General features: G+C 35.5%; 1 protein-coding gene across 15 annotated transcripts in view; it reads left to right on the top strand.

Moving 5' to 3' along the window:
• Positions 1 to 21352, top strand: part of ERC2 (ELKS/RAB6-interacting/CAST family member 2) — a 369824-nt gene that overhangs the window by 81300 nt on the left and 267172 nt on the right. For all 15 annotated transcript variants that reach the window (XR_001557961.2, XR_001557970.2, XR_001557967.2 and 12 more), the window contains 2 exons: positions 775 to 942; positions 20031 to 20198. Coding sequence is in view for 2 of the 15 variants with exons in the window: in XM_032447283.1 (XP_032303174.1) it covers positions 775 to 942; positions 20031 to 20198 (336 nt within the window). In the remaining 13 variants the exon portion in view is untranslated. The remainder of the gene's footprint in view (positions 1 to 774; positions 943 to 20030; positions 20199 to 21352) is intronic.

The following is a 21352-nucleotide window of genomic DNA, read 5'->3' as shown; positions in this document are numbered from 1 at the left end:
GTCACAGTTCTGTGATCTACTGATATCTTTTGGAATTCAGAAGCTCCTTCCTAAGAATGTGTTTCTGCTGTTTCCCCTAGGATACGTTTTTACGTGTAATCTCACAGATGTTTTACTTGGTGGATTATTTTTTTTTTTTTCCTAACATTTTTCTCAGACTTAAGCTAATCTCTTTGGCTTGGCTTTCCTATTACCTAGAATTCCATAGGAACTGACAGAAAGGAAAAATGGAAGGGTGACGGTGGGCATTAGCAAGTTTGCAAGAATAATGTTAAATTTCTACTTCTCTTTTTTCCTTTCTTTACTAAGAAGCCTGCTTATTCTCATCAGTCTCCTAAAACCCTTGATTCACTTGAACTAATGATAACTTAAGTCCCAAGAATCACGCTGTTGGAAGGAATAGGCTATTGGATTGAATTTATACTTTTATGAAAACTTTTTTTCCTATGAGTGTTTTCTATCCTGCCAGACTTACCTCACACAGGATAAATTCTTTTGAACTTAAGTGAGGTCTATGGTTAATTTATGGGCCAAATCATCATGTTTAAGCTCTGAGAGTTTCCTTTTTTTCAGCAAGAGCTGGACAGTCATTCTTAGAGTACTTGAAATTGCACAAGGTTGTGACCATTTAAAGTTTTCATCTTAATAATAATATATAATAGTATATACGTATACAATTATTATATTTTGTTCTTTCTCACTTTCCAGATTTCAAGTGTAACCACGAATTGAAAATAAAGTTAACAATTAAACTGTTTACTTTCCCCATTACAGATTGACCAACTGAAACAAGAACTCTCAAAGAAAGAATCAGAACTTCTTGCCTTACAAACTAAGCTTGAAACCCTTAGCAATCAGAATTCAGATTGCAAGCAACACATTGAAGTGCTTAAAGAGTCACTTACTGCCAAAGAACAGAGAGCTGCCATACTTCAGACAGAGGTACGGTATCTTCTGATCATAAACTGTGATATGAATATTTAGTTAATAATGTGTATCGAGCTGATTATATTTGTTGCAAGTCTATTAAAGACAGTTTTTTTGACGTATAGTGAAATAATTTTAAGCCCTTGAATTATCAATCTGTTTGATATCTATCTGTATACTAGGTCATACACCAGATCTTTATGTCTAATTTATTTTAAAAGTATCTGTGAGTGCAGTTTAAGGAACTGTTTGTGCCTAATTCTCTTTGGGTTCAAGATGGAGTTGTGGCCTAATGGCTTGATTGTTGTGATTTCATTTTTTTTTCACCTATCAGCTTACTGAATTTTGGTTTTGACTGCTGTGATCTGATGCTTTTCTAATTCTAGTCTGAAGAATTAATGTCCTGATGAATTTTCAAGGGGTCTGTTCAAGGGTACCTGATATTAATTTGTGTTTCTTTCTAATGCAGCGGTCTTTTATTTTAAAAATATGAGTTAGTTCCAGTCCTTAATTTGGGCCAATGCATGAGTTATGTATGTATCTACATAGTCAGATCCTAAAATATGGATAAAGGAGTACAGGGTTGAGATGGTTATTACATTTAATGGAATCCAGTGTTAAAAATGTTGTCCATTCCTTTATTTTTTTTTTTTCCTATTCTTTAAACAAACAAACCATATCCCACAGACTTGTATATTAGTACCTTATTACTACCTCTGGACTGGTTTTTTTTGGAGAGATTCTGTTAAACTACGGGTATCCTGCCAAAATGTGCCAGAGCCCTGAGCATGCATGTGACCTACCATTGAAGGTGGATGTGGAATAAAAATATGATCAGCTGGGCACTTTCTGAGACCTGGGTTTGAAGCTGGGAAAGCTAATGTGTACTATGGTTGTAATATAACATTGATTCCAGACATAGCAGCTTTTGTCTTCTGCAATGTAGAATTAGGAAGAGATTTTGTCTGCTTAGAGCATGTGAATCTTCTATTTTCACACCTCAGGTCTTGTCTAAAGGGAGGGCATTTGGTTCCAGCAGTGGATGGAAAAGCAGCTGCAGGGAGATGGGGGTGAATGGCAGCCCTCTGGCAGGTGGAAAATATTATGAAAGGAATTTTGTACTGTGCAAGGTATTGTTTGTAGCTCCCAGATGAGTAAAGTTAATAACTTCTTGGCCTGCATTAAACTCCACTCCTTTCTTTCTGCATGTCCAAGTCTTCTTTTTGCAAAATATCTTTTGTTAATTATCACTGCAGAATTTCATGATGTCCTAAAACAAGCTCATAACCTGCCTGTAAGGGCTTCTTTATAGAGGTAAAAGTATCCAATAAAGGTCAGTTCTAATCCGGTGCTGAAGTGTTGGTAGTTGCAGTGTTGACTCCCTGCCTAAACAGGATTACTTTGTAATCACCTTATACTAATTAATTCAGTTCAGTAAATCCTGTATTAAAGTAAATCTTTGATTTGATCTTAGTTACTTTATAACAAGACTTTTAGTATTTACCTTAATAATAGTAATCTAAGGCTGTGTTCAGGTTTGGGCTGCAGCAGCTGCATATGATGCAAGAGCATAAATGTGAAGTTTCTGTTATCCCTTTTCTCCAGCCTATCACAGACCCTCTACATGGCAGCATGGCTTCTGATGTATCAGCCACTCCACCCAGTTTTCTGTCATGAGCAAACTTTCTGGGAGCCTGTGTTGCTCCCATTATCCAGATAAGGAAGTTGAGGAAGTTGAACAGTACTGGATCCATTATTGACCCCATGAGTACTGTACTAATTCTACTTCACTTCCTTAATTCAACTTAGTATTCCCCCACTTTGCTCACGTAACCTGCCTAATAGGGTATAACACTTAGAAGTAATCTGTTGGTATTTATTATGTTACTTGGAGTTCAGGTATCCTTGGATGTTCATTAGTTTCACTTTTCTTGCTTCATTTTGTCAGTATTTGTTACTCAGTAACATAAATTAATTTTTGCATTGCTTCAAGTCTGGGATTTTCATGATGTCAACAATATTAAAACTTTTTTGTTCCAAGTATAGTTTAAATTTGAGTTTATAATAACGGTCTGTTTCAGTAGCCAGAAATGGAGTATAAGCAGAGATGTAATGATCTTTTAGTCTCTGCAGAATATCAATAACTGCTGAAAAGCATCACCAGTGTTGTCTGGGTATTCAGTTGGTTGATTTACATATACTTGAGCAGAAGGCTGAATGGAGTTAATATACTTTGAAAAAAGATAAGTGGAAAAGATTTCAGGTAAAGGTGTTTTGTCACATGCTCAGAGAAAATTAATAAAAGCAATGGTAACTATGTTAAATCTAGATCTAAACATGATGTGCTGTAGTTCAGTGTTTCTATTGTCTTAGTGATGTCAGTGTTTTTTTTTTTTTTTTTTTTTTTTTTTTTTTTTATAGGCTTCTTTGACTTATAAAGCTATTATCTGAAGTTTTTATTGATGGCTGAAACAAAAGTGTATAATCCTGTACAGCAATAACTATCATGGTGGCCAGAGTTGGGAGGTCTGAAAATAGTTTATTGCCAGGAAAAAGTTTGGAGCTAGTTCTTAGAAGGTTCACCACCTCTGCTATATGCATTTCATTTTTGTTCCATTTTAAGGGTATGCATAATAATAGAGCCAAAACATGCAAACTTTTCTTGCCCTGATGTATATAGCCTTTGTTTTGATTCTATGCTTATTAATGATGTGACAACACTGAGGTCAGATAAAAGTGAGCCAAGGTCAGGCTACTCCAGCTACAGAATACTGAAAATGTCACTCCACAGAGAATTGCTAAAAGGAAGGATGTTAGATTAGATTTTCTTTCCCGTTGTGTAGCAGCTCTTTATGTTAAATTTAAAATGAAGCTTTTACTGAATAAGAAAGGGGTTAAATAGTGCAGATGATCCATTTTGATTTAAAATAATTTGATTGCTGTTACTCAGAAAAGTAAAAGATGGTACAGTTTTATATTATGTTTGTATACTGGTATTTAACTTCTGCTCTTACCATCAGGAAGATATCTGATGAAAATTGATGCAAATACATTCATTTCAGCTTTTTATCTCAGTGGACAAAAACATTTCAGAATTTCTAAAATTCCTCAGAATGTCAGAAGCAGTTCTGAGAAAAACTACCTTAGCACTTGAGTGTAACATTGCTTTAGGTGACACAGTGGGTGTACTTTGTGTAGGTTAATGAACTGTGAAATCTGAATATCTCCATGAAGAAATTTTATGTTATAAGCTTAGTCTTGTCAATGAAGAAGGGTATGTAAAGTCTGAGCATACAGCATGCACCATGTGCAATGTACACACTTTCTACAGATCAGTTTACTCACATCTTTTGTATCTCTTAATGTTAATTTTCATATTTTTGTGAAGGAAGTGTAGGGTATAAAGTAATAAGAATGTCAGAATTTGCTCATGCTGGTGCAAATACTTATATCAGAGGTTTCTTCTTTCTGTTTTTATAATTATTCGTGTATGGACTGCGAATGATCATTCTTTACTAGCTTGTCTTCTGTCTTTAAGTGAAGTATGTTTCATGCAGGCAAGATGCACACCAGATACTATTACCAGAATAGAAACAGTCTAAAACAATTCTACAAATACTTCATTTGTGAAAACTGTTTCCATTCTGATGTCCTTCTGCTTTTGTCCTTCAAATTCTTCCTCAGGTCAAACAAACACAACAGCTGTTGCTTATCATTTTAAAGACTACTTTCTTTTAGCTGCCCTACACTGTGAGATCAGATACAAGATGGGTATGGGAGAGGAAAGATTGAGGAGCTTGTAAATAAAAACAGTTCTGGATTGTGTTCACTGCATGCTTATTTTCCACTTTAAGCTGTTTAAACTCTTGAACCTCCAACAAAATATTTTAAATACTTTCCATTAGTTTAATTACTTCTACACTGTATCATTTAGTCATTTTTCTGAACACCATCAGAGCAACACTGGATTCTGAAATTAATTATAGTATTTATCAACACTATAGCTGTCTTCCTATAATACTTAGTTGAAATGAAAAGCAAAGTCTATTATATCTGTCCCCATTTTTACATACTTCTGCATAAATAATATTTTCCTGTTTTTCAAGTATGCATGTTGTCTGTGGTTGAATTTAAATAGTTTTGAAAAAACATGGGAGAAAGTTATTTCTATTCTAAAACATCGATGTTTTCTCAGTCATAAATCTGAAGGGACAGGGCATGACACACAGAAATGTTCCTCACTGAGGGCATTAAATTTGCCTGAAAAATTAGAAGAAAAAAAGAACTGAGGAGAAATTTTCTGTTAGAAAGTGTTAGTAACAGAAACAGAAATTCAGACTTTTTTTCTTGTGGTCTGCGGCTTGCACGAAAAATGGGTTTCTACTAGAAAGATTTGCATGGAGGTTTGTTTTTCATCTTTAAATTTAGATATACTGCAAAATAAAGAAAACTTATAGGGCAAAGAAGAAACCTGTGGAGGAAAAAGTGCTTGGATATAATTGATTTCCAGAATGTAATTCATTGATCTTTTTTTGTTTTTCAGAACCCTAACACATAACAATAGTCAATAGAGCAATCTTTTATTTGCTCATGCACTACATTGATTTTCAACCTGTACATGTATTTTGCATATTGCTGTACTTCCACTGTTTTTTCTATTTTTGAATGTTTATAACTAAACTTTTATGCTTTATGACTTTTTTTTTTTTTTTTTTTTTTTTTACATCTGAATATTTCTTTAATCTGACTTTAATTTTTCTGTAAATAAGGTCATGGCTGACCGTTCAATAGAAGGATTTGCTTCTTTGTTTATTTTGAAATGTTGCCAGAAATTGAAAACAAAAAATTCAGAGGAGTTGAATTTCTTTTATGCCATTTTAGGATTTTATGCATGATTTCACGAAGTTGTGGTAAATACAATAGTACGTATCTAATACAGCTTGTAGGTTTATGTTTGCAACAGACTGGAAACAACTAAGAGCAGTTTTCCTGATCATATACATAATGAAGTATATCCTGCCAAGTGTCAGGCCACAAATACAGACAGATACATGTGTGGTCAACCTGCCCTCCATTTCTAGGAACAGTGTCATTTAAACAAACAGACTACATTTAAGTTAGACAGCAAATCTATTCTAGACTTGATCTAGACTCATATACTGTCTCTGTTGACACGTGGTTGTTGCCCAGTCTTGCAGTTGTGTTAATTATGATCCATAGGAAAGATTTGGCCTATCTTCACTGAAAGGACCAAAGCATTTGTTTTCAAGCCTCTTGCAGCATGACTGGCTGCACTGGCTGTCTGGCGGAGAGCTAGCTTGCTATATTGTAATCGTCCATCAGTAATTTTGAAGAGGTCTGTTGCATACCAAGTAAGACGTTAAGCACAACTGGTTCATTTTCCTCCTAGACAACAAACGCTTTCAGGAACAGGAATCTCATTAATTCAGGAAAGAGAAGTACAAATTCTTACGCCCATATATCCTGGGTTACATCAGGAAAAGCATAACCATAGGTTATGGGATTTGGTCCTTCTTTATTCAGCACTAGTGAGATGACTTCAGGAGAACTGTGTCCTGGCTTTCCCCAGGAAAAAGATGTGTTCATACAAATCCAACACAGGGGCATGAAGATGATTAAGAGTTTGAAACACTGATTAAATAAGGAGAGTCTGAGAGAGCTGGATAACTTTGAGAAGGCTCAAGGAGGAGCTTATCAGTATGTATGTTCCTGACAGGGTGGTTTCAAGATGATAGAACCTGGCTCTTCTCAGTGGAGTCTCAATTCTTAGACATATTCAGAGCAACCTGCTGCAGTTTGCTCTGGTTTGAGCAGATGCATAGGACTGTGTGATCTTTAGAGGTCTTTACTACCTAATCTATTCTGTGAGTCCATTAATTATGTCTCTAAATGTAAGTTGAGTAATCTGCAATATAGAGAGGAAGGTCTGGGCAAAACTGTCAACAGAAATAAATCTTCGGCAAGAAGATCTTCATGAGGTTGATATACTTTGAAATCTTACAAATGAATTATTTACTATAATGAATACGAATACTTGAGGAGACACTTTAGAGTGCCTGGCAAATATTTGTTAAATTATCTTTGTCATTTGCTTGTCATTATACAAAGGCACTAAAAAAATGTGACTTATCCAAATTTGTTGAAGCTAGTGGAAGAATTTAGACTGAAGTTTGATGTGATTTTTCAAGTCTGCCTGGACAAAACAGGAAAAAAAAATCTCTGCATACAACATAAATTTCTGCTATTTCTAAATTTAATAAGTATATCTACACCAATTATGAAAATGTGGCCAAATATAATCCACTGGGACATGATAAGGACTTTACATTCTGAGATATTAAATGCTTCTACTGTAGGCTGTCACTGTTGTCACCTGCCTTAATCTCTTCACGAAGGGCTTGGCTATATCATTCTCTGCATCCATCTCCATATACTGTACTGAACTCCACAGCCATCTTGGAGGGAATATAAGTAAGGTCATGGTATAATGTGGAGTTCAGAGGCTCTCTTTCATTATTTTTCATTGTCTGAAGAGAATCAACCGTCACATGTTCGTGGGAGTTGGCCACGAGGCAAACAATCACCATGGAATTCAGATCAATTATCTTGGATTTAACCCATCTAAGAAAAGAGTTCTTGCATGACAGCACTAGGACTAAAATGCAGAAGCAGTGGTTAATGCAAAATTTTGAAACAAAATTTTGATTTAAAATGTCAAATGTGGCAGCTGAGCGGCAACTCAGAATGGCTGCTGTGAAGTGCCATACTGATAAATCAAAATAATAAATTCAAAATGTGTTATGATCCCAGTAATATAATCCAGATTATATGTTAGAGGGTAATTATTGTGCATTTTAAGTGCTAAAAGTTTGCTTTGCCTTTGACCTGATGCATTAAGTATGTACTACTACACGTAGGGTGTTGCTATATTCTAATATAGTCTATTTATGTTGGATTCTATCAATGTAAGTATCTGTTCAAATGAAAATGCAAGTTTAAATCATAGTGAAAAGCTCTGTAAGGTGTATATTCCATTTTCTTTTTCAAGTGACATACAGAACATTAAAGTACTAACATTTAGAGGGGGGAAAAAAACCAACTGCTTGCTATGGTAGAGCCTTAAAATGAGTGTGAGAGCATTTTTATACAAGTGATGAGAACCTCCTGGACATGATTGACTTAAATTAGCTTGATTGCTTTTTATGAATTGCAGCTGCACTACTTAGCATAAAAATGCAAAACATCCAAAAATCATTTGCCTTGCAGCATAGTAGAAGGATGGTTTTAGTTAGTCCTTAAGATGTTTCAAATGTTTATTCTACACAGATTCTCTGAGAATGGATCCAGAACATATCTAGTTACAGAGAATTAGTACAGATATTGTAAACTTTGAGAAAATTAATTAAGGAAAATATGCTTCTTTATGAATTACATATTTAGGATTTTAGTATTTTTGCTTTTAACTTTATTAGTAAGTTAAACAGTTCAAAGATATTTGTTATAGTGGCATAATCAGGCATATGCTAATAAAAGCTAAAAGACAAACTAGAATTGAGTGATGTGCAGTTTTCTCACTCAACAGTGACGTGGTTGAAAGAAAGATTCTGAAGTTATTAAAAATAAATGTCTTTAAGAGGATAAAATTTTAGACCTGTGTTGTAAATTGCAATTCAGTTTTGAAATGCTAACCACAGAATGGTTGCTATCTATCATTTAAAGGTTGTGTTCAGTATATTGAGCGTTGAGATCTGATGGCCATTTACCATGGCCTTTTTTTTTAAGGACTGTACCATTTGTATAGACAGGATTCTGTCTTTATTTTAAAGCATTCTATTCTTCAGTGATATAATGATTTACATAACATGTGACTTCCAGGCTAATTGACTGCTTCTTTGTATTCCCTGGCTGCTTAATGACATCTTGTTCACAGGAAAAAGTTCATATATATACAAAACTTGCATCCTTTTCTGTTACAGATTATAATTGGTAAGTACTGTAGAAAAGCCTTTTTTTAGGTATGCCAAATAATAGTTTATGTTAAAAAATGAGATTACCAGAACTCTACCCTTTTGGACACATTTAAGTGTTTTTTATCATGTATATATACAATATTCAGTAAAAAAAATTTTACTTTTCTTTACCTCTTCTGTTAGGTCTTGCAATCTAGTGCAGTGATGATTGAGGGTAGAGGGTTATGTTTCTTCTTGCATCAATAATGGAAGAGTTTAGAAAGTTTCAGTTACAGAGGCACTTAATTGCATCTGTGCAAGCTAATTTGCAGGCTGCAGAGTTTTTACTGAGGGTATAATATATGCAGGAAGGAAAAAAGTTGACTTTCCCATGATATATTTAGTTTTCAGCAATGATGAGCTGAAGCACCTATGCATCAACAGATATGCTTTTCTAATGCAATCTTAAGTTGCACTGATGTTCAATAAATTTGTCATTGGTTGGTTTTATTCTCTAACTTCTAGCTCTTTACTTTCTTACAAAAGGAGCATTGGGAAATTAAATCCTCTGAAGCAGTGTTTTATATTCCAAATTACATATGCATTTTGCCGTTTAGCTGAACTGTGTGAAATGTTTGTTACTACATGGGATTATTTAGTGAAAGCCGCTAGGTATTATGACAATGATGGTGGGAAATATTAGTTCTTTAAGTATCCTCTTAACTTCTGGGGTTGGAAAAGTCATGGTTACTTTTTTTTGTTTTGTTATTTGCTGCTTCTTGGGATGGTGTTATGTTACTCATAAGCAAGCACTGGTAAATATAATTAAATTAGCACAGGGCAGAGTCCTGTGTAGTCAATTTATGCTAGACTTCACATTAAGATTTTTTTCTTTATCCTGGCATTTTCCTGTTGAAATGTATCTTTAGATTCCCAGTCTTTTGCTAAGACTAGAAAAGGGAGTAGAGTTCCACCCATGTGCAGAATAATCTGTCTGGAAAATAAAGAAAAAGAAAAAAAGATTACTTTCAAAATACTTGATCCAGGAAAAGGAAAACAGATGAGGAATGATACTTCTTTTATTTATTCATTTTCGAAATTTTCTCAAAAGACAAATTTATTAGGCTCCAAGAAATTGTCAACTGTCAGAAACTGGAAAGTGAATTTTCATACTAAGACTTAGTTTCCATGGTTAGTAGATCTTCTCTCATGTACCTCCCACTTCAGAGTTAAATTTTGTATACTCTGTTTTTAGTGGTAATTGTTTGTTTACACGTTCTTACATGAATATACATGCATATGTAATTAATCTATAGACTAAAATGAATATTAAGACAAATTATGCAGTAATTATCTTTTTAAAAAACAATCTTACAGTGATGTATGTAACTTTATCCGATATATTAGCAAAATCTTCTCCACAGTGCCATATATCTTATTATTTAAGGAGTTCAAAGGATTAAAATCCTATCCAAAAGCAGGAATTCTGGTGAAAGTCTGCTTGGAACAAAATAGTAACTCTAATTTTGCAGCTGCATGGTAAGCATAAAATTTAAAATCGGATTGTAAGACTTAAATTCCCAGCTTAGATAGCAGGCTTAAAAAATAGTAAAAATCTGCTTGTAACTAAAGTGAAAATATTATCCTGAATATTTCCCTTTGAATTTGCTGTAAGGAGAATTAGAGTGGATTCAGATTTTTATTTATTTACTTATTTATTTTGATGCAAGCTTTTCTTGTTCAATAGACAATAGTTTTTGGTGTTAGCTCCTCTTGGACTCTCAGTGTAGTGGTAGTAATCTCTCTGTGTCTGGGTTTTGCGATCTGGGTCAGGCAATGATGGGAGAAGTTGGGAGAACTGCCACACCTATATCAGACCAGCAAGTTCCTGTGGCAGACACGCTTTCATGAAACTATCCAAAGCCACTGCTACTGTTGAGCTGTACTGGGATGGATTTTCCAAAATATGAAGTTGAGTAAAATCAAGCAGTGCTGATGCACAGGAGTGTTAAATATTGCTTTGAGTTTTGTATCAGTCAGAATCCTTCATTTTGAATAATACCATACTATGATAGTCATGGCACTTTTTCTGTTCTATCGGGTTATAAAAGAATGTTGGTTCCTTTGTTCTTTATTGCCAGAATAGAGCTGTTTTTCTTAAATGAGCTACTTAGTGAGATTCTGTTCTTCTTTTTTCTTTTTTTTTTTTTTTCCTTATCTCTTGTATAGAGCTGTAAACACTGTCATTCATGTGAGTAGCAGTAACTTGTGCAGACAACATATTGAGGTGATGCCAAGAAGGTTCCTTACTGCATGACAAAGTAGTCCTTCTAGGGTTCAATTAAGGAACTTACTGTCCCCCCTTGTTTTTTTCTTTTAATTAGTTTTAATATAATTCATTAATTATTACATCTGTCAGCTGGTTCTGAAGATATGTTTCCGCACTGAATAAGGAACTTAAGATTTCATAACTTCTAGTTTTATTTCTGGGAAGATGTAAATAAGTTGTCTAGTCTGTGTCAGTTTTTGTTATGAAGACCTGACTTCTGAATTCCAGGAAATCTGTGTCCTTGGTCTTATTCAACAAAGAATGTAAGATAGGATTTCATTTTTGAAGTTAATTTGTAACTTGTCTGCTAGTGCATGTATCTTTTTATATCTAATGTCTAGGACTGAGTTGAGCCAGCTAGTGCTTGTAGTGATTTTATCCTTTTATCTTTTGAAAACCTCTTTGTGGGAGAGTTTGGCTGGGTACTACCAGCTTTGGAAAATATCTGTACATATGAAGAATATGTCAGACATTGGCAAACTGTATCATCAGTGAAGTTTTTAACCTTGTGAAGTATTTTTATGGGCAAATAACAGAAATAGTCAAAATGGATCTACTAATTTATGTGTCAACTCTTCAGCATATTACTAGTGAAATGCCAAATATTCCACATCATCTTTTCGTCCATCTAATGTAGTAAAATACCGCATTCTGGATTTGAGGAAAATGTCTTCTTGCCTCCTATATGCAGTTATTTCTTACAGCTGTTCTCTTGCTGGAAACAAACTCTGCTCTGCTTCTCACGAACTGAAATTTTGATTATCTCAGCAAATCTCACATATCACAGTATCAAAAATTTCACATTTAAGTAAGTCTTATGAGTCTTAGAGATGTATCAAATCTACATGTATGAGTTAGATGATGGATGCATGCCTTATTGTACATCATCTGTGCAGTGAGTTAATGTTTGAGGTTTGTTATAGCTGTGTTTGTGCAGCAAACCCAGCATGATATTCTGCCCTGCTGTTTATGCACAGGTCACATGCACAATACATTTTATTAGGCTTGCACATGTATCTGACTCATATTGCAGGGACTCAAGCAATGACAGGTTTACTCTACTCTCCCTGGGACAGTTCCATTTGCATTGCTGCAGGTCCCAGTCCTAAGGAAAGTACAGAGCTTCAGATTGGACTCGCAGGCTTGCAAGTGGCATTGTGCTCCCTGCTGTTTATCATCCCTCCATCTAGACACACCAATATACTTACACAGAAATACAGACTAACTGAAATTCTTCACTTGAAATATCCGAGGCCAGTTATGAAAACCAAACAAACATTTTTTTATTGAACAAATTACAGGTGGTTAGAAACAGATACGCTCTTGAGACAAATGCAGATGTTTCCAGAGAAAAGCCTATGACCTGGGCTCCAAGAGAATATGGGCAGGAGAGATATGAAAGCCAAAATGGCATACTTCTTGAAGAAAACTGTTAAATTTAAAGTAAACAATGTATGTTCAGCTTATTATTTTAACCTTCTTCTCTGTTCTCTGTGTTCTTATGAAGAAATGAAAAATATTGCCCAAGCTGTTTTATGTCACTGTATTTATGAGCTGGCTGTATATTCTGGAAGATTAGCATGTAGCCAAGCCTGTAGCCAGCTGGACTTAGCGTTGAAGGATTATATGATAAGCAGGCGGGTGACATAAGCAGGTGTTCCAGTCTCAGAGCAAGGTGAATCATAAGTTTCTCCTCTGAGAGACGTGAAATTGGGAAAGGGAGTGAGGTCAAGTGTACAGCTCTCATCCTTGCAAGCTAACGTGGACTCCAGTTCAGCTGAAGAGCTGATGGCAGCTTCTTTGACTGTCCTGAGTTATAAACTTCAGTGCTCTTTTCAAAGATCACTATTATTGCTATGTTACCTATTTGCAATAATTGACTTTTACTGTTAAGAAAAAATTAAACTGAGAAAAACAATTGATAGAAAAATTTGGTTTTTATCATATATGAAACTAAGGCATATTTACTGATGCCTTTCTTATTCTTATTCAGTACATTTTTCATGAAGCAGTCAGAGTGCATTGGCTCGACTTTAAAAAAAAAAAAAAAAGCACATTATGGTCTTTTAATTCGCTTTCTATTAAAGTATAATAAAATTTGAATGGTATTGGAGACAAATTTCAAAAGTTGAAAAGCTACTTGAATTGATAGTTTTGTAAATTGGTTTTAAGTATTTTGAATTTATAACTATCATAATGTTGCTAAATATCATTGACTCTGGAATGTCTGACTTCCTTTCACGGTAATTCAAAAATATTATGACAGCTATAGTTTTATAGCAAGCATAAAATCAGTGAGGTAAGTTCAATGAGGTAAGGTTAGTGTTGGAAGTTTTATTAACAAAAACTTTAAGTATTAGCACATGAGTTACAATTCCCATGTGTTTTCCAAAATTTGCTGGAACTGAACTGAATATTAAATTCTGAACTTTGGACTACTTGCTTTAAACCTAATTTTAGTGGTGAGGATAGGCAAAGATTTACTTGAAGAAAAAAGCTGTCAAGCAGTTGACTGCATTGAAAAGCCACACACAATCAGAATTCTTTGTGGCATACATTTCTCCGTGAGGATGGGTTTCAAAATGCCAAAGGGAACCACTCTTATCTTGGCTGCACTTTGTTGCAACTAAGAACTTTTTATCAGTTTTTCTGATACTGATTTGTTTTACTGTTTTACTCTTTTAAAGGAAGATGTTAATCTGGACTAGTAACAATAAAAATAGAGCTAAAAAAAAACAAACACAAAACAACCCATGATTGATTAGTAGGGACTGTGACTGACAGCTGTCAGGAGGGAGGCTAGTAGTTTTTTGGACCACCTGGATACCGTCTTTCAAGGAGGAGGTAAAGGAGGATAAGTGGTGGATGCAACAAGGATATTTCCAGCAAGTAGTTGTTTTGATTGAGAATAGGTATCCTCATCTTGTGTTATAAACCCCTCTATAATGTTGCTCACTGTGTCCCAAACAGCTTGAATGTGCTCAGCTGCTTCATACCCCTCTCCATTTGTCAGCTCTTAAATATCAAAGCTCTGAAAAGAAGACAGTCAAATAGGCTCTTTAAAAAATGCAAAGCCTGTTAATTACCAGCTCTACAATAACATAATTTGCAAAGTTAAAATATAAAGTAGAGCAACCACTGTTCCTAGAATAATAGACATGAGAAAGTGATTGAAATGTTATGGTTTCGGTTGGGATAGAGTTAATTTTCTTTATGGAAGTTCATATGATGCAATGCTGTAGATTTTTGATGAAAACAATAGTGATAACAGAGCAGTGTTTTGGTCATTGAAGAAAAGGGCTTACACAGAGCAAGGGCTTTTATCAACAAACTTCTGCCAGTGAGCAGGGTAGGAGTGCTTAAGAAGCTGGAGGGGGACTCGGGGAGGACAGCTGGCCCAAGATGACCAAAGGGACGCTGAACACATAGCATCATGCTCAGCCATAAAAAGAGTAAGGGGAGGATGTTTGGAGTGATAGCATTTGTCTTCCCAAGAAACAGCTAAATGTGATGAACTCTGCTTTTCTGGGAGTGGCTGAACATCTGCCTGCTGATGGGAAGCAGTGAATGAATTCCTTGTTTTGCTTGCATGCACAGCTTTTGCTTTACCTAGTAAACTGTCTTTATCTCAACCAATGGGTTCTGATGCTTTTACCTTCCTGATTTTCTCCCCCATCTCACCTGGAGAGTGCTGTGTGGTGCTGAGCTGCCTGCTGGGCTAAGCTGCAACATGAAATAATGCTTAGAGGTGTGGTTTTCCTCTAATAAGGAAATATATATAAGGAATATAACCAGTATATTTCCCTGTGTAAATACAGATGTACAAGTACTAAGATATTTAATATTTGTTTTTCTGATTAACTGAAGGAACTGCATAATATGCTAGGGTAGTATGCAAGCATGTCAGCAACCCCATAAAGCCTGGAATGGTCATCACGAAGGAAGAGAATAGTAGTGCTGCAAAACGGGCAGGAGAATCATATAATGTCCTGGGTTGGAAAGGACCACACTGATCACCTAGTTTCAACCTCCCTGCAGGGTTGCCAGCCACCAGACCAGGCTGCCCAGAGCCACATCCAGCCTGGCCTTGAATGTCTCCAGAGATGGGGCATCTATAGCCTCCTTGGGCAAAATGTTCCAGTGGAAGAAGAACAGCTCTGGGGACAGAAAAGCAAATATAGACTGCAGAGTGTGCTGGAACAGAAATGGGATTAGCAGGGAGAGAGACAATGCATTGCAGTTTGCATTTTCTGTTACCTCAGGTGTGGTACTGCAATGTACTTACTACATGACTAGTAGCTTCAGTTTTACTTTAGTTAAAAAAATAATACAAGCAAACTTTTGTTTTAAATATATTTGTTTATTCCAGTTCAGTAAATAATTCTAACTGTGAAACACAGTAGTGCTTCCTCACATCTTACTTCCTCATAGAACTTTGTAAGACTAGAACCACTTTCATAAATGATGTATATATGGCTTATAAGTTAAACAGTTAACAGTAAGAGACTTTAAGAAATAGACGTCACTACTGGAGCTGGTCTTGAGTGGCAGGTGATGACATGAAGATTTATAAAGTTTGACTTCAAATTTGGCAATTTTTAGCACTTACGTGAACTTTTCTTAGCATAGCACAGTTTTGAAGTTTTTGTATATTTCCAGAGCAAGTGACAGAGTTTATTGTATTAAATAGTTTAAATAAGTAGTTGCTGAGCAAAAACAACTTAGACAAAATTTAAAAGCAATTTACTTGGACAGAAATCTTTGAAATACTTTATGTGCTAGCTATCAGATCTGCTTTTGCTTTATTTTTCTGGAAAATGATGGTATTCTTCAGATTGCCAAGTTTTACTAGTAAATGTACTGCCAAATTCTGGGAAAAATAAGTCAAGGACTCTTAAAATTACATAGTGTTGAGTGAAAAGCCAAAGAGAGGCTTTTTGTATAGCAGAAATCTTTATTCTTTCAAATATAAAAATATATATCCGATGCTATGGAGTGACCTGTATTTAATTTCCTTTCAGGTTGTTTAAAATGCTATAGATATAAAAGAAGGAGTAACAGAAGTGGCAGACATTTCACCTAGTGTACTGGCATGCTCTATTTAAAATATTCATTGCTTCATTATTTGGGGTAGAAGTGTATCATTTTCAGGAAAAAGATTTCTAACACGGGCATATTCATCTTGGCTGTAAACAAAGCAGTATATTTTGCTTCTAGTCTTCCACAACATGAGGAGCTGACTTAACAAGTTTCTGGTTTTACACCATCTGGAGGTTTGTAATTGACATATGTAATGATGTCATACATACTTAGTACCAAACAGATAGTGTATAGTGAAAGGTTGCACGCAGTTCAGGCTGAGGTAGTTTTATTTTGTGTCATGAGAAATGTAAAAGTCTTGGTTTGTGTTTACTGGAGACAGAAGGAAGAATTTAGGGAAGGAGAGAATGACTGACACAACCAATGTTCTTGTAAATCTTAACATTGCATTCCTGTGTATAGAAAATAAATCTGTACACCTAAGACCACCCACAGGATGAGCTGTCTATTCACTGTCCCAGGCTGGCACTGGCTCAGCGTTCTGCCTCTTTGAAAACTGGCACAGAGCTCCGATTTCAGAATGGCTCATTACTGTATGTGTTAGTTTGGGAGACGATAAACCTGTTCTGTCAAAATATCTAAGCCTTCATTGTGTTGGTGGTCTCTTTGAGTTAGATCTGTTGTATCAGTTTCAAGATATCTGACCACTGTTTTTTTCGAGGATGTAAGAAAGTATAGACTAGTTAAGAGATTTTTTTTTTTTTTTTCTTCCCAATATCGGTGTCAGGGCACAAGCTAATTTGATTCCCTGATAAAGTATATTCTGGGAAAGCAGGCTGGAGACAGTACTGTGCTTGCAAGGAGAAAAGGATGGCACATTAAAAACCATGCTGTGAGCTGAATAGTCTCCTTTTTTAATCCTACAGGTCTTAATTTGAGCTCTTGCGTGGACTTGGCTTTGATATGTATGATAGTTTTGCTCAAGAGTGGTTAAAAATATTACTGCACAGAGGGGATAAGAGGGAACATCAAATAAGATACAGTCTTTAAAAAAAGAAAAGAAAGGAAAGGTAGTAGGAAAATGTATGGTTTGCAAAAGATTAATTTGAATCACTGAGATCTGGATGGAAATCTGGGAAATGCTTTGTCAACATCCCAGGTCAGTAGCCTCCTCTGAGAGAAAGATTTCTGTTTCAGCAGAAGGGTGGAAATCCTTTAGGAAGGAATTTTCTCCTAATTCTTTGGAACTCAGATTCCAGCTGGAACAGATCAATCAGTGGCTGACCTCATTTGGAAAGGGCTGGGACAGAGGACAGTCTTCCAAAGATGACAGTGCTTTTGCTGTGGCATGGAGGTGACATCACGGGTCGTTACGGAAGTGTCAGAGTTCCTGACTGAGAGTGCAGGGTGCAAGTCTGTGTTTTGTCTCTGCAGGTCAGAATGGGGGAGGTCTCTGTGTCTGGAGCAGAGCACCTTCTTCCCTCCCTCAGGGCTGAATGTGCATATATATATAGGGAATAGAAATAACAGTCTTGTTATAAGCTGGTGAAAAGAACTTTCCTCTTGCCTGTCCTTGTGCTCCCAAATTTTGTTGCCTAAAATCTCTGTTTGTAAGTTGAATTTACTGAGCTGTGATGGCAGGATTTGAAACAAATACATTTGTGAAGAGTGAGAACCATCTGCAGAGACTTTAGGATATTGAATGGCTTTTGAATTAGAAAGTGCTGCTCAGCCAAGTCTGGGTGTAAGCTACTGTTATCCCAGTCCCCAGGGAGCAGTATCAGTACTTTGTTTACCAGTGGTTCTAATCACTTCCAACTCCCTTTAAAGTCAAGTACAAAGCCTCTGCTTTAGTGGCAGTTGGCAAAAGGGACTTTTGCCAATGAATGAAGAAAACCCCTCCTAGGGCTTCTGCTGCAGGTCATGATGAGCCGCTCAGCTGTAGCTGAAAGGCACAGCAGAGATTTTTGTGATTTGACATAAGGGATTGCTTAATGACATGCACCAAATAAGTGATTAAGTATAAAAATGAGTAAGTGTGGTAATGAGTTTCAGCTGAAGACTTTCATGTTTATTAAAAAGGATCTGAAAGTTAGCTGCTACTACTCTTTATTTAAAGTTAAAAAGTCACATTTGTATCTAATATTGCCCACTGCTAACAAACTGAAAGACCCTATTACTACAATACTGTAAAAAAAAAAAAATGTTAAAAATATACTAAATCCAGAAGAACATAAATCTTTCTTTTCCAGTATATAGAGAAGCAATGAGCCATTTTAAGAGCAGGAAGAACATGCATTTTGAGATCCAATAGATCATCTAAATTAGTCCCAAGCCAAGTTTTAAAATGGCATTGCAATTGACTTCTGGTCACAATAACTTCAGAATTACAAAACTTAGAATATAAATATAAATAAATCAGGCTTATGTTGACTATTTTGTACTTTAATAACATTCTGATTAAGTAGAAAAAAAATGATGCTTTATGTATACAACCCTTACTGACTATTCCGACTGTACAGCCTGAAGATGCAAAACTAACATTGAAGTTCTTTCAGTTTCTTCCACCTAACCTTTTGCTGTGAATAAACTTTGTAAATGTGTAGGTAATGTAAACTTTAAACCCTAATTCTTTACTTTCTGACATCTGTGTGTTTGAAATTTGGATTAGTGAATCTAAAATTTTGCACTCGCCTGACTTTCTGCAGCTCTCTACTAGATGGAGAATTATTCTAGACTGCCACATCATATATTTTCAGTCCAAACCTTGTCTCCTCAATGGTGTGCCTAGCAGCCAAAACAAGCCAGTATGGATCCACTTAATGTGAACACCTCCTGGTTTCAGAGCTGTAGAGGAAAACAGTATCAGAAAAATGGCCTCTTTTCAAGGAGACCTGTCTTAACAGTAACAAATGATTGCAGTGTTTTTATCTGAGTTCTCTACCTTGCGTGAAATGATAACTCTGTGCTAAAAGCTTGTAAATCTTATAGATGTTCTCCATTCTGATGCTGCCTCTCTGTGTATTCTGTGTGGCTTAGTGGCTTTGTATCTCTAGGTGGAGCAGAAGTGCAAATGTAGAAGCAGGTCTATAATGGTATTTTTAGTACCTGCTCTCATGGACTGGAAGTTTCAGTATTTTAACTGATGTTCTGGAAAACTGAAATACTTCACTAAGAATAAGCTCTCTCATTCTGGTAATGCTGACTTGAGTTCGGGAGTTAGAGAGGCTGCATAAGGAATGAAAAGTGGACGCTATGAAGGCCTTTTATTATGTTACTTCCTTTTAGGAAAATCCTTGAAATGCCCTTTGTTTTATCCGATAGGGAATTGCGCTTACTATAGAAAAGTACAGGAAGGCCCATTTGTTAAAAGACGAGATTTACATTGCAGAAAAGCTAAGAGCTGTTTGTGACTGTAATATAAGTTGCCTGTTTCATGGCTTTAAAGGGCAAGTACAGGATATGAAATTTTCAGTGAATTATTTAATAAGTTGTGATTTCTTTTGAATCTTTTGTATCTGAGTTTTAGTCTTAGAGTTTGAAATTTTCTGCTTATTTTTGTATTCACGCTTTCTTGCTGAAACTCCTAAAATTGCATTTTAGTGTGTCATACCTGTAGAATTTCTTTAGTCCAAGGTAAAGTTAGAAAATATACACTAAATAAAAGAAATGTTTCCTTGGTGAAACAAAGAGCAAATTAAAAAAATAAAAATATAGTATTCATCCTTACTAAAACCCAAATATATTTGATTTATTTACTGTAGGTTGATGCCTTGCGATTACGATTGGAAGAAAAAGAAACATTTCTCAATAAAAAAACAAAACAACTTCAAGACCTCACAGAAGAGAAAGGAACCCTGGCTGGAGAGATTCGGGATATGAAAGACATGTTGGAAGTAAAAGAAAGGAAAATTAACGTCCTTCAAAAAAAGGTAGGATCACTGATGAAGTGGTATACTGTAAAACTCTTGAGGCACCTATAAAGGAAATACATTTCTTAAGCCATTTTACTTTTAAATTATTACAAAAATGGCAAAGAGTAAGTTGGTAGTAGTTGAGTAGCTCTGTAACATGTGTTATCTTCCATGAAGTTATTTCTGTGGTATTATATTTTAATTATATTACATATTTTTATGTGATGCAGTTCGGAAAAATTCTAGCAGTTAAATGAAGTGCTAAAAATCCTGACAAATCTCACTCCTTGCCATTGGGATTTCTTTTATACCTGCTAACACCGAATACTGGTCTTTCCAAGTAGCACAAACAAGATGAAATGTGTGAGACTTGTAATAGATTAGTACACTTCTTTTTTTTTTTTTCTTTTTTTCCCCTGTAAACACACTTTGGTAAAGAGAGTAAAGGAAGTAGGGAAAGAACCCAAATTAAGTCAGTTATCTGCTCTTCCTATGCAGGACGGGCTACAGATATTCAGAATGCAGGATGTCTTCTAACAGCCTTATTATTCTTATTGCTAATTTTCCACAGATTTAGCTCAATTGCATGTTGGATTTAGTTGTTAAAGTTTCTACTTTGTGATGTAGCTATGGGGTTGAACTGTCTTGGGAATGTAGCTTTGGATTCTACATACAGTTATAGAGTGCTTACTTACCGTATCCTTTTCCTTACACACACAAAAATGTTTATGTTAGAGAGTATCCACTGTGTGCGTTTGCATCACTTCAGTGTATATAGATGCACTTGAGAGCAGAAATGAAGACAGTGTTTGTGGGATTAAATACAAATACTTCATCCTGGATTACTTGTTCCTCTTCAGTTTCTTCAGTTATTGCTCATTTTCTGATCTAGCCAGTTCTTCCTTTATTGTTTTCACTTGAAATGATGATGGCCAAATGTTTGGTTCTTGAATATTTAGAAATTAATGTGCCTTGATAAAGCATCTGTGCGTGCTGAGGTCAGTGAGGGTAAAGCGCTGTACACCACCTCGGATTACATGCATGGTGAAACAGTTAAGCCCTCTAGTGGATTGTCCTTCCTTTACATATATACCTTCCACTAGGACATTGCACCATTCATTATTCTCATAAAACCACTTTGGAAAATGGAAGGAATGTCTTCTGGTTTTTAA

The sequence above is a fragment of the Coturnix japonica genome, chromosome 12 (assembly GCF_001577835.2).
Source record: "Coturnix japonica isolate 7356 chromosome 12, Coturnix japonica 2.1, whole genome shotgun sequence".
NCBI classification, from domain to species: Eukaryota; Metazoa; Chordata; class Aves; order Galliformes; family Phasianidae; genus Coturnix; species Coturnix japonica.
This window is presented reverse-complemented; position numbering and strand designations above follow the sequence as displayed.